The sequence below is a fragment of the Telmatherina bonti genome, assembly GCF_933228915.1.
Source record: "Telmatherina bonti genome assembly, chromosome: 17".
NCBI lineage: Eukaryota > Metazoa > Chordata > Actinopteri > Atheriniformes > Telmatherinidae > Telmatherina > Telmatherina bonti.
Genome location: NC_136615.1, coordinates 6,972,360 through 6,983,530, shown reverse-complemented (window position 1 = coordinate 6,983,530; position 11,171 = coordinate 6,972,360). Strand labels below are relative to the sequence as shown.

General features: G+C 45.7%; 2 protein-coding genes across 3 annotated transcripts; both read right to left on the bottom strand.

The window, feature by feature from the left end:
* Positions 1 to 1,410: 1,410 nt before the first annotated feature.
* Positions 1,411 to 2,574, bottom strand: LOC306768508 (hydroxycarboxylic acid receptor 3-like). Its single transcript, XM_079256892.1, has one exon. It carries the CDS (start codon positions 2,554 to 2,556, stop codon positions 1,564 to 1,566), a length of 993 nt encoding a protein of 330 aa, XP_079113018.1. The 5' UTR covers positions 2,557 to 2,574; the 3' UTR covers positions 1,411 to 1,563.
* Positions 2,575 to 2,890: 316 nt separating this feature from the next.
* denr (density-regulated protein) lies at positions 2,891 to 10,839 on the bottom strand. 2 transcript variants are annotated; one of them, XM_079257162.1, is made up of 8 exons: positions 10,693 to 10,839; positions 9,565 to 9,677; positions 9,450 to 9,469; positions 9,277 to 9,361; positions 8,722 to 8,811; positions 6,004 to 6,120; positions 5,776 to 5,915; positions 2,891 to 3,202 (listed from the first exon to the last, which is right to left on the bottom strand). In XM_079257162.1, the coding sequence occupies exons 2-8, from the start codon at positions 9,665 to 9,667 to the stop codon at positions 3,158 to 3,160; spliced, it is 600 nt and encodes a 199-aa protein (XP_079113288.1). In that variant the 5' UTR covers positions 9,668 to 9,677; positions 10,693 to 10,839; the 3' UTR covers positions 2,891 to 3,157. The 2 variants fall into 2 exon arrangements, with proteins under 2 accessions (XP_079113288.1, XP_079113289.1); XM_079257163.1 differs by having other exon boundaries at positions 10,809 to 10,831.
* Between the last annotated feature and the right edge of the window lie 332 nt (positions 10,840 to 11,171).

The following is an 11,171-nucleotide window of genomic DNA, read 5'->3' as shown; positions in this document are numbered from 1 at the left end:
ACATGCCAAATGATCATAAAGATGAGGATAGCAGAAGCTGCCACAACTTTTATTTAGTATGGAAACACATTTTATATCTGAGCTCGTGTGATCCGACTGATATTACATCTACCATAAGTTTTGGGACATTGTGTAATATAATTAAAATAAAAAGTGTCAACATTTCAGAAACCAGTGAGAACATTCAGACCTCCCCTGGACAAACAGCTGAGCCCATATTGTTCTCATTCACACTGTCTACAAACAAACAAGTGCAATTCTATTTAAAAACAAAAGCAGCAAATAAGCAAATAATTTTTCTTGGTATTTTGTTTTTCATCCAGATAAACACGGCAACTTATCTTCTAATCAGACAGAAAAATGATCAACTTTAACATTTATTTGATCACATTAAATTGTAGAACGTCTGCGTTGCATTTAGTGGAACTGGTGTGAACTCTGTCCTTCCTGCAGCGACGTTCACACCGACGTTATGTCATTTGTTTATGACTCAGAGGCAGAGACATTTACTGAACAGATCGGCACAGAAACACTGATCCTAAATGTTCTTTGCAACATGAGCTTGTTCACAAGCACACCAGATCCATGTGGGTCCAGTTAATTCCTTTCCAGGGAAATAGTTGGTTCTAATTTCTCATCTGGTTGTCCAGTCAGCTGTTTTATGTTTGCTTTTTAGGAAAACTCCTGGTTTATGAAGTGCTGTTTGCATTATTTATTGATCTCAGTAACTTTCAGCAGCTTAATAACATGTTTGCTAATAAAACATGAAGCATGCATTAAAACGGTACAGTTAATCTTTCTTATATGATGCTGAAAACTGACTAAATGAACAGTAAAAACCAGCAAAAGCAGAAAAGAAATCAACATGTTTAACAGACTAAAACATGCTTATTTTGCTCTTGGGCTCCCAAGGCCCTGCGCTCAGCTGCCCCCTGGGGGGCCGACAGCCTCCGTCCTGGGCCTCCTGGGGTCTACGCCTTGTGCCTGCGGGGTGCTGATCCGGTACTGCAGGCTTCATGTTTCATTCTTTGTGTTTCTGATGATTTTCTTGCAGATTTCCAGCAGATAATCTGTATGTGTCCTGAAATCTGCCCGTTCTGCTGTTGTCTAGAAACTTCTACCTGCTGCCTCTTCATCGTTTCTTCCTCTTCACTCCTCCTGCTCCGTTTACTTTCTCCCGTCTCGTCCACCATCAATAAACTCAACAATGGATCACTTAAAGTAAAGAATAATCCTGAATACTCATCAAGAGGATGCTGGACAGCACAAAGAGGAAGTGGAATAAAAAAAAAAAGACCGATTCATATTATAAATATATAAAAACAGATAAATGGGAGACTTCTCATGTGTTGTTTTGAGGTTTATTGATGCTCAGCTGATTCATATTGTAAATATTTTACAGGCATTTGTTTTATTTCCACATAGAAAGGTCAGACCTGAGCTGTTTACCAGGACAAATGGAGGAAATGCAGGATTCTGAGCAGACTGGGATGAAGATCAGGCTACGCTACACATCAGGATCACCTGGTTTCTGAACCCACACGTCGGCGTGACAAGGTGCCTTCAGATCCTCCTCCCATCCACGGTGGAGATGTTGTTCTCCGCGGACTCGCTCGCCTCTTTGCCGTCGCTTCTCCTCAGCAGTTTGTTGAGCAGCGTCCTGAAGCTGCCGCTGAAGGCCGGGCTGGAGAAGTAATACACCAGCGGGTTGAGGACGCTGTTGAAGTAGGTGAAACACACGGACGTGTAGAAGGCCAGGTTGGCCTCTTGGAAGTGTTTGCACTCATGGTACCAAACCTTGAGGACCCAGACGGCGATGCGGGACACGGTGCTGGGGAAGAAGCAGGTGATGAAGATCAGAGCCACGGCCAGGACGAAATGAACGGCACGCTTTATCTTCCCCTTCTTGTCCAGAGTCCTGTTGTTGAGCTGGCAGGTGATGCGGATGGTGCAGAAGGCCACGATGGCGGTGGGAAGCAGGAACTGGAGGACGTAGAAGGCGTTGTGCCAGGTGGAGAGCGGCGTGAAGCCCATGCAGATGTTGAAGCTCTCGCACTGGGTGCGGTTGCTGTTGAAGAAGAAGTGCTCGTCAGCGAGAAGGTAGCCAGTGGCCAGGAAGATCAGCCCCCAGAGGCCGAGCGACACCCACAGAGCGTAGCCCAGACCCAGCCGGTTGATCCGGTGCAGCGGGTGGACGATCTTAAAGTAGCGGTCCACGGCCACGGCGGTGAGGAAGAAGATGCCCGCCGCACGGTTGGCCGCCAGCAGGAAGAGGAGGATGCGGCAGGCGGCGTCGCCGTAGATCCAGTTCTTCCCGCGCCTGTAGTAGTCGGCCCGGAAAGGCAAACAGAACAGGACGATGGAGTCGGCGACCGCCAGGTGAGTCAGGTACATGGCGTTGGGCTTCCACTCGTCCATGTGGAAAACAAACATCCACAGGGCCACCATGTTCCCCATCAGCCCGAACATGAACTCCAGGATCAGCACCGGAGGCAGAACCTGGTCCAGGATGGGAGATTCAAAGGCGCAGCAGACGTCCGAGTCGGAGAGATTCATAGAGGATAAAGGAGCTGCTGCTGCTGCTGAGCACTGAGCTGATAAAGATACGCTGCTGCTGGAAAAGGATCATGTTTGCGCTCATGCAAATGTTCACGGACAAACATACTAATTCCTAAGTGGAGTGAGCATCTGTGCTCCGCGTTATCTGTGGGGAAGGGCTATTGACCCAAAGGAGCATGGAAACAACTGTAAATGTTATCTGTCTGGGGACGGGGCCTTCATTAGAAAACTATTACACTGGGAAACGGCTGTGCTCATGGGTCAGGACGTGAAAAACAAGTCACCTCAGGCCACCGCAGAGGAAAAGGAAAACTCCAGACGGGGGTGTGTGTTCAGGCCAAGAGACTGAAATTTATTAGCCTACAGGGTGCTTGAGTGAAGAACATTTGAGATGGACTCGTGTTAAACCACGCCTTTGGCAAACGAGAGAAAGCAGCTATTAACTAAAGAAAAGAGAAAATGCCAAGTGAGTGGCAAAGTCTGCAGCGGTTTATGTACAGTAAATAAAATAAGGTATAAAATGACTGAATGTGTACATTTGGCCGAGTTGTCGCTGTTACAGGTCACATCTGTTTCAGTAAAAGTGCATATTTGGTCTTCACTTCTTGACTTCACCCAGATCATCAATGCTGTCGTCATCCACCTGGAAAACAGCAGAAAACAAAGTCAGCAGGGGGAGTTTACTTTCATTTCAGACTCAGATCAACACTCATCGTCCTCTTAACCAGCTCAGCCTGTTCACATCTAAATACACAACATGGGAGATTCTCATCATGATGAGGTGGAACGGGAGATTCTCATCATGATGAGGTGGAACGGGAGATTCTCATCATGATGAGGTGGAACGGGAGATTCTCATCATGATGAGGTGGAACGGGAGATTCTCATCATGATGAGGTGGAACGGGAGATTCTCATCATGATGAGGTGGAACGGGAGATTCTCATCGTGATGAGGTGGAACGGGAGATTCTCATCGTGATGAGGTGGAACGGGAGATTCTCATGGTGATGAGGTGGAACGGGAGATTCTCATGGTGAAGAGGTGGAACGGGAGATTCTCATCGTGATGAGGTGGAACGGGAGATTCTCATGGTGAAGAGGTGGAACGGGAGATTCTCATCGTGATGAGGTGGAACGGGAGATTCTCATGGCGATGAGGTGGAACGGGAGATTCTCATCATGATGAAGTGGAACGGGAGATTCTCATCATGATGAGGTGGAACGGGAGATTCTCATCATGATGAGGTGGAACGGGAGATTCTCATGGTGATGAGGTGGAACGGGAGATTCTCATGGTGATGAGGTGGAACGGGAGATTCTCATCATGATGAGGTGGAACGGGAGATTCTCATGGTGATGAGGTGGAACGGGAGATTCTCATGGTGATGAGGTGGAACGGGAGATTCTCATCGTGATGAGGTGGAACGGGAGATTCTCATGGTGAAGAGGTGGAACGGGAGATTCTCATCGTGATGAGGTGGAACGGGAGATTCTCATGGCGATGAGGTGGAACGGGAGATTCTCATCATGATGAAGTGGAACGGGAGATTCTCATCATGATGAGGTGGAACGGGAGATTCTCATGGTGATGAGGTGGAACGGGAGATTCTCATGGTGATGAGGTGGAACGGGAGATTCTCATCATGATGAGGTGGAACGGGAGATTCTCATGGTGATGAGGTGGAACGGGAGATTCTCATGGTGATGAGGTGGAACGGGAGATTCTCATGGTGATGAGGTGGAACGGGAGATTCTCATGGTGATGAGGTGGAACGGGAGATTCTCATGGTGAAGAGGTGGAACGGGAGATTGTCATGGTGATGAGGTGGAACGGGAGATTGTCATGGTGATGAGGTGGAACGGGAGATTGTCATGGTGATGAGGTGGAACGGGAGATTGTCATGGTGATGAGGTGGAACGGGAGATTCTCATGGTGATGAGGTGGAACGGGAGATTCTCATGGTGATGAGGTGGAACGGGAGATTCTCATCATGATGAGGTGGAACGGGAGATTCTCATGGTGAAGAGGTGGAACGGGAGATTCTCATGGTGATGAGGTGGAACGGGAGATTCTCATCATGATGAGGTGGAACGGGAGATTCTCATGGTGATGAGGTGGAACGGGAGATTCTCATGGTAATGAGGTGGAACGGGAGATTCTCATCATGATGAGGTGGAACGGGAGATTCTCATGGTGAAGAGGTGGAACGGGAGATTCTCATGGCGATGAGGTGGAACGGGAGATTCTCATGGTGATGAGGTGGAACGGGAGATTCTCATGGTGATGAGGTGGAACGGGAGATTCTAATGGTGATGAGGTGGAACGGGAGATTCTCATGGTGATGAGGTGGAACGGGAGATTCTCATCATGATGAGGTGGAACGGGAGATTCTCATGGCGATGAGGTGGAACGGGAGATTCTCATGGTGAAGAGGTGGAACGGGAGATTCTCATGGTGATGAGGTGGATCGGGAGATTGTCATGGTGATGAGGTGGAACGGGAGATTCTCATGGTGATGAGGTGGAACGGGAGATTGTCATGGTGATGAGGTGGAACGGGAGATTCTCATGGTGATGAGGTGGAACGGGAGATTGTCATGGTGATGAGGTGGATCGGGAGATTGTCATGGTGATGAGGTGGATCGGGAGATTGTCATGGTGATGAGGTGGATCGGGAGATTGTCATGGTGATGAGGTGGAACGGGAGATTCTCATGGTGAAGAGGTGGAACGGGAGATTGTCATGGTGATGAGGTGGAACGGGAGATTCTCATGGTGATGAGGTGGATCGGGAGATTGTCATGGTGATGAGGTGGAACGGGAGATTCTCATGGTGATGTGGTGGAACGGGAGATTGTCATGGTGATGAGGTGGAACGGGAGATTCTCATGGTGATGAGGTGGAACGGGAGATTCTCATGGTGATGAGGTGGAACGGGAGATTGTCATGGTGATGAGGTGGATCGGGAGATTGTCATGGTGATGAGGTGGATCGGGAGATTGTCATGGTGATGAGGTGGAACGGGAGATTGTCATGGTGATGAGGTGGAACGGGAGATTCTCATGGTGATGAGGTGGAACGGGAGATTCTCATCATGAGGTGGAACCAAGCAGAAGCCTCCGGCGGTTCAAAGTGAGTTAAAACTAAGAACTAAAACCGAGGTCCGGTAGGATGTGAGCCTGATGAAGACGATGATGAGTTTTCTCAGACGACTTACCTCGGGCCACTTCTCTTGAATGACGTCGATGATGTCGTCTGTAAAATCTCCCTGAATGATTATTTCATCCTCCGCTGTAACTGAGGCACCACAAGAGAATTTCTGGGCGAAGAATCGCTGCGCCTCTTTAAGGTCGATGTCTGCAGGCGTCAAACACAAAGTTCAGGTCGAGTGAGAAGAGAGAGAACGACAAGCAGCAGAACTGACCAGAAAAACCACAAAACGCACCAAACGTTGCCAAACCGCACACCCGGGTGACGTATTTCTTCTTGGCTCTTGGGATTTTTGCTATTGTGACTTTCTGAGGCACGGTCTTCTTTTTCTGTTTGATCTGGCCTCGTCCACCTGAAAAGCAGCAGAAAAACAGGCGTTAAAAGCTTTTAAGCTGCTGGACGTCATGAAACAGCAGCTTTCATACGAGACGAAGCCAGAAAAGCTTCCATCCTCTGAACATCAGGACACACTTTCAGCCGTGGGAGTTTGGTCTTTTCCGTCAGAAGCATCACATTCACGTTATTGATTTAGTCTTTTTAGGTGGATATAACAAGCAAAGCAAACTGCAGATCAGAGCAGAAACAATCTTTAGTGAATCTGTTTTCCAGATGGGACAGGTCTGATGATTCAGGATGCATCACATCCTGCAGATGGACTGGATGAGATAGAAAGCAGCAGAAGTTCATCCTTTCTGAATGAAAGGAATTAAAAACGTCTGATCTCCAGCACAGTGTTGACCAGCTGGTCCGGCTGCATGTTCACGTCAATCGCTGCCTTCTCTCTCATCCCGCATTCCTCCCTGCCTACGAAAGCAGGGATGGCGCCGCGTATATTCTTTGCAAAATGGCAGAGAATGAAATAAAGCATTTATCTAGAAAGGACTAGGATCCAACTTTACCTGTAAAGTGGGAGAAATGAGACCATGAGGAACGGTCCAAACACTAAACCCTGGTCCCAAAAGCAGTTCTGTCTTCATGCAGGTGAAAGATCTAAAAATCCTTTTTATTGCATTGATCTGATTTGACTGAATAACTTTATATTAATAATAAAAGTTTTTTTTAAAAACATTTATGGTTTGTGGTGCCTTGTGATTTTTTTTCAGTGAAAAGTGTATTTTTTTCTGTAAAAAGGCTGAAAAACACACACTGACTCCCACTGGAGCCCCTAGTGGATGAAGGTGGAACTGCAGCTTCGGACCAGAAGTCCCCGCTTGTCTCAACAGCAAACGTTTTAGAGAAACGTTTGGCTTTTTGGAGCTTTAAAACTGCCGACTAGTAGATGAAAGAAGATTTTAATCCCCAGGCATCCGGATGCTTCAGGCGGCGTTGTCAGTATGGCTGTAAGAACAGCTGCTATACAAACCAAGAGTTTCAGATTAACTTTATTAAGTCCTGACGTTACACTTCCTCAGTTGTCTTTTTACGTCCCGTCCCACCGGCAGGGCTCGAGAGCGCGACTAACGTCGTGTCTTGTTTGCATCGAGGCGTCTGACGCTTCTCAGCTCCGGCTGAAGGACTCTCAGAGCTTCTTCCTTTCCCGAGCCGTCACCGTGATGAAAACAAAAAGCCAAGACGAGGGTCCTCCTCTCTGATTGGCTCCTCGCTGCACCATGTTCTGTGTCATGTTAAGACGGGTGACATGAGACCACCGGTGCAGCGAGGATGCCATGAACTGGATTCAGCTGGAAAAACCGCCAACATGTGACGGTTTTTCTGATCCTGAGTTTTACCAGCCTGAGCAACAAGAAGCAGAAGAGCTGATCTGAGCGCTGCAGCCTCCCGTCTGGGTGACGTCACCTGCTCTGAGCCGGAATAATTCTCCCCACAAGTTCAGCAGCCGCTTGTTCATAAAAACAAACAAATAAATGTGACGCGACGCAGCTCCAGAAACACCGATCTGAGCTGCATCGGTTTCTGGTGAAGCATCAGAGGGAGAACATACTCCTGATGGACGTCGCCAGAAAGCCGGAGCCGCCAGACTCACCGTGAGCTGGAGGCATCCAGGAGAAAATAAACAGCATTATTAATCCTGCGGGACAAAACCACCAGCATGAGAGGCTGCGGTGTCGTTAAGGATAATGAAAACCCTGGTGGTGTGTGTGTGGCTGTGTGTGTGTGTGGCTGTGTGTGTGTGTGGCTGTGAGAGCAGCCATAAACAGGATCTACAAGAGAGGAGCTGCCTTTGTCTGAATTCAGTCTCGGTAGATCAGGAATATCAGGAATTATGATCAGGAATATTATTAGTAAAAAGATGAAATGGAAGCTGCTGAACCTCAGACGTCATTTCAGTCTGAAATGTTCACGTATTTTAAGTCATTTCCTGTCGAAGACGTCTTTTTTCATCTGTGGTTTCTGTAAATGCAAACCTGATTCAGCCAGACGCGTAACAAAACGCAGCCACCCACCCTGAAGACCAGCCGGCACACACCCGACCAGATCAGCTCCCGTCATTCCACAGTCCAGACAGATGAGCTCCACAACGCCTGGCAGCCGACAAGTTGAGATTATTCTCAAAAGGTTTCTTTTTTTCCACTCAACATTCAAGCTTCAAATGAAGAAACATTTTTTTCTAAACAGCATTTTGTTCACATTAACTTAAAGAAGCAGGAACTCATCGGCTGCTGAAGAGGACTTTTCCAATCCAAACACAAACAGAGTCTCATGTGGTTCGTGTATGAGGAGAGCCGATGCAGCCAGGACCATGCCCACTCTGACACCCGGCTAACATGAAGTCCCAGCAGTTTTCTGTGGTCCTGAAAGATGAGCTAAGATGCTCCAAACATTTAGCTCTCTGCTTTAACAACACCTGGCAGCTGCTGAGGTAACGTCTGTGAGCGAGGATCAAAACATCGTCTTCAAAATGTATTTCAATTAAACTGCTGAAAAATGTCTAATATTGGGCTGCAGCGGACCCAGGGTCATCGTCCAGCTGACCCGTTCATCACCAACGTACCCCGCTTCTGCTTCTTCTTCTCCTCCTCCTCGCCTGCAGGGGGCGCTTCTCCAGAGCCGGACTCCTGCTTGGGTGCGTTTGCTGGGGGACCTGTGGGCCAGAAAAGAAACAAATAGACGTTAAAACCAGACAAGCGACACCTCATCAACCAGATAAAACACTTAGACTGATGGACATGTTTACACATGAAAAAAATGATGGTTTGATCTCAGTTTAACTCTGATTTCGTCTTCTTCTCTCCTTTAACGTGAACATTTAACTGTTTAAATGGTTCTGTCGTTGTTATAAATCCTCTTTGTACTTTGTTCATACAACAACGTCAATGCATGTCAGAAGCCGTTTCTACTAATATAATGATAATAATAATAATAACAATAATAATCTTATATTTGCAAAACAAATATTTAGGACAAAAACTGTCCAACAGTTTGACTGAACTTAATCATGATGAATAGAAACATCTTTTAACCTTTAAAACCAGGAAGTTTAAGTCAGACACTCGTTTCATTTTTTTTTTTTTTTACATGAAACTAAAATCAGCTGAATGAGACTCACCTACAGTCATCCTGGCGAAAACATCTGGAAAGTTCTTCTCAAGCCACTGTCTGCATTTGGCTGGCTCAGGCATGTACTCGCAGTACTACAAGCAACAGTTTAGATGTTTATTTCTAAATAAATCCTCAATAGTACATTTTTTACATGCACAGTCATCAGATGACCAAACTCACCTCCGTCGGCAAGGAGCAAACTGCAGCCGGGGAGAAAAACAGAAAAAGGAACATCGGTTAAATGCAGCGAGACTAATGACATTAGCAAAAGCAGTATGAAGTTTTGTGACTGTACCTCCACAATACAGAACTTTCAGGGGATATTTGGAATCAGGATCAGCTGTTTCTTGATCTAATCTGCTTTCTGAAGACCCAGATTCCATCTCAGTAGTAGCCATCACAAATGATCTGCATAAAAGAGGAAATTAGACACAAACGTGCTGCTGGAAGGACTTTCCTCTTCTTTTTACCTTACTAAATAATGTACAGGGATAGAGACGAACGAGGATTTAGTTAATGAAAACTAACAAAGCCTGTCAGTAACGATTAATTTTAAGATTATAATATTTGACCTTTGTTTCTTCCTTCTTTAAATAACAGCAATAAATGAAGAATTACCCACATCCCCGCCTAACCTCTCCAGAACCTTTTACCTGTCAACATGTGACAATGAAGTGCATTAAATTCTCACATTAGACACTGAAGACAACAAAAATATGTCCAGCTGGCTGAATCTTTTACTTGGTGATCATCACAGTTTCAAGATTTATTTGAGCACAAACATCTAAAATACAAACCCTTTACTGGTCACTAAAATAGGCAAGTAAAATAGGTAAGGGTACAAGTACTTAAGTGGAGAATTATTATGAAAGGCAAAGGCTTTTTGAGGTTTCTTGAGATCCATGAAAGTAGCTCATGAATGGAGAAAGCTCCTTGGAGTATTTCATCATGCTAGCCTGCTGAGCAAGCTCACCGTCTTCTGAGCTCATAAAACCCAGTATTTGTTGAAAAAACAGTTCTGTGAATCTGAAATGGCTTACTAATCGGGTTTAAGGAGGTCTAATCTGAACACACAGCTGCAGAAGAGAAACACAGAAGTGGAAATAGTTAGCCCTAGCTTGCTAACACATGCGGCTGTTTATAAAGGTTGCACTGAAAAACACAACAGTTTCCCCACTAAACTCTTCAAATTAACTATTAAAAATACTGAGGATACTATGATCGTAGAAACAACACAGTTTAATTCATAATAAGTGATCTGGAAATGTAGTTTCTGCGGCTTCATTCATCAGGTTACGTTGACTCACCACCTGTCACAGTTAGCACCCCGACTTAGCCTAGCAGGCTAGGAGGCTAACGCTCCGCTGCGAGGCTCCGCAGCTGAATATATTCATAAAGCTACAACAAATGCCTTGTTACATACCCCGGACAGTAAACTCTAAAACCGATGTCTGTTCAGGATGAGAGCCAGTTGCATTATTAACCTTATTATGGACTTTTAAAATGTCATTCTCACTGAATAAGGTTTACTTGGCATACTTTGAGCACGCCTAGTAGCAGCGCTTCTTGTTGTAGTTGTTGGAGAGATCGCTGACTACAGCGCCACCTGCTGTTTAGGAGGAGAAACGCAACTTTAAACTGCTTCTTCTTCGCTTATTTTTTGTCTACTTTGTATCTTTTTTTTAATTGAACAAATTGACAACAAAGTCTGTAGAGGTACAATTTAGCAATAAACCTAAGTAAAAATAAGCAATGTAACATGATGTATATGGGGCTAAATAAACCCAAACAAGCAAAAAAAGAAAAAAAAAAAACAGTGTAAGGCCAAAAATAAACAATGGCACAGATAATTAAAACATAAGAAAATTGGATTTAGTTGATGCTGTGCTTCGAGCACACTTA